Source organism: Hydra vulgaris, chromosome 12, assembly GCF_038396675.1.
Source record: "Hydra vulgaris chromosome 12, alternate assembly HydraT2T_AEP".
Lineage (NCBI taxonomy): Eukaryota > Metazoa > Cnidaria > Hydrozoa > Anthoathecata > Hydridae > Hydra > Hydra vulgaris.
In genome coordinates this window covers 28,815,568-28,816,926 of record NC_088931.1, presented here as the reverse complement: position 1 = coordinate 28,816,926, position 1,359 = coordinate 28,815,568, and the positions used below count along the sequence as shown (strand labels likewise).

General features: G+C 29.6%; 1 protein-coding gene across 1 annotated transcript; it reads right to left on the bottom strand.

Annotated features, from left to right (window-relative positions):
- Nucleotides 1-726: 726 nt before the first annotated feature.
- LOC136088045 (uncharacterized) lies at nucleotides 727-1,359 on the bottom strand. The gene has a single exon (XM_065811690.1). It carries the CDS (start codon nucleotides 1,357-1,359, stop codon nucleotides 727-729), a length of 633 nt encoding a protein of 210 aa, XP_065667762.1.

Sequence of the window (1,359 nt, the reverse complement as noted above, 5' to 3'; positions counted from 1 at the left end):
TTTATTCCGTAATAATTAAGTTTATAAAGTAAAATATCATGATCCACAGTATCAAATGCTTTTGAAAGATCGATAAAAATTCCTAATGTAAATTGAGATTTTTCAAAAGAATTGGAAATCTCACGTACCAACTGAATAATTGCATGCTCGGTTGAGTTATTCTTCTTAAAGCCAAACTGATTGTTGTATAATAAATTATTTAAACTAAAATAATTAAATACTCTATTGAACATGATTCTTTCTAGTATTTTTGAAAATATAGATAAGATAGAAATAGGCCGGTAATTACTAATGTCAGATTTGTCACCACCTTTAAATAGTGGAATAACTTTAGCAATTTTCAATTGATCAGGAAAGACTCCTTGTTCGATTGATGATTTAAAGACTTTAAAAAGAATATATTTTAATTGTTCATAGCAATCTATAATTATGTTACCATTGATTTCGTCCGGTCCAACTGCTTTATTTTTTTTTTGTAAATCAATTTCATGACATATATTAATCAATGCATTTATTAAGTAACGGGTGATGCGGAAGTTATCGGACAAAATGAAAACGTCAATAACTTATTTATAAATAAAAAAACATATTTTTTTTAAATAAAGCATTTATCTTTTAATTAAAATATATTATTTTTTATATGAAAAAAACACCACCATCTGCAATTGATCTCAATTTTCCTCTGACGCCTTTCATATGCGACTGTAAAAAGTTTAAATCAATTTCTTAATGTAGTTTTAGTTTAATGCAATCAATCAAAACTTGCTCTGTTGAAGCTTGCCAATCTCCCTCGTAAACCTTCTGTGTCAAATGTCCCCAAAAATTTTCAATTGGTCGTGCTTGAGGCACATTTGGGGGATTGGATTCTTTATCAACGTAATAGACATACTGGTCCTTCCAATTTAGAGAATCTTTAGAATTATGAGAACTTGCTAAATCTGGCCAAAATAAATAGTTAAAGTCTCCATGATACTTGTGAATAAATGGAAGAAGTCGTTTTTCTAAACATTCATTAATATAGATTGATGAATTGATCGCTACAGCCTTTGAAGTGCGAAACAATGGCTCGGACATACCACGGTCAGATATGGTTATCCACATTAATAATTTTTTTGGAAATTTCTCTTTTCCTATAAAACGAACACTTTCTGGAAATGTCTTTTTGTTGTTTGTGTAGTATCCAGAATTTCCAGGCATGTTGTCCCCTGCAAAACAAAAGTATTTTTCGTCATCGATGACTAGAAGCGATTTTGTGTTATAGAGTTGGTTAACTAGTTTCCTGCTTCTTTTCTTTGCCTTTATCTGTTGTTCTATAGTGTATTTTGGAGTCTTTTCACGTTTTCTATATTTAATATTCAT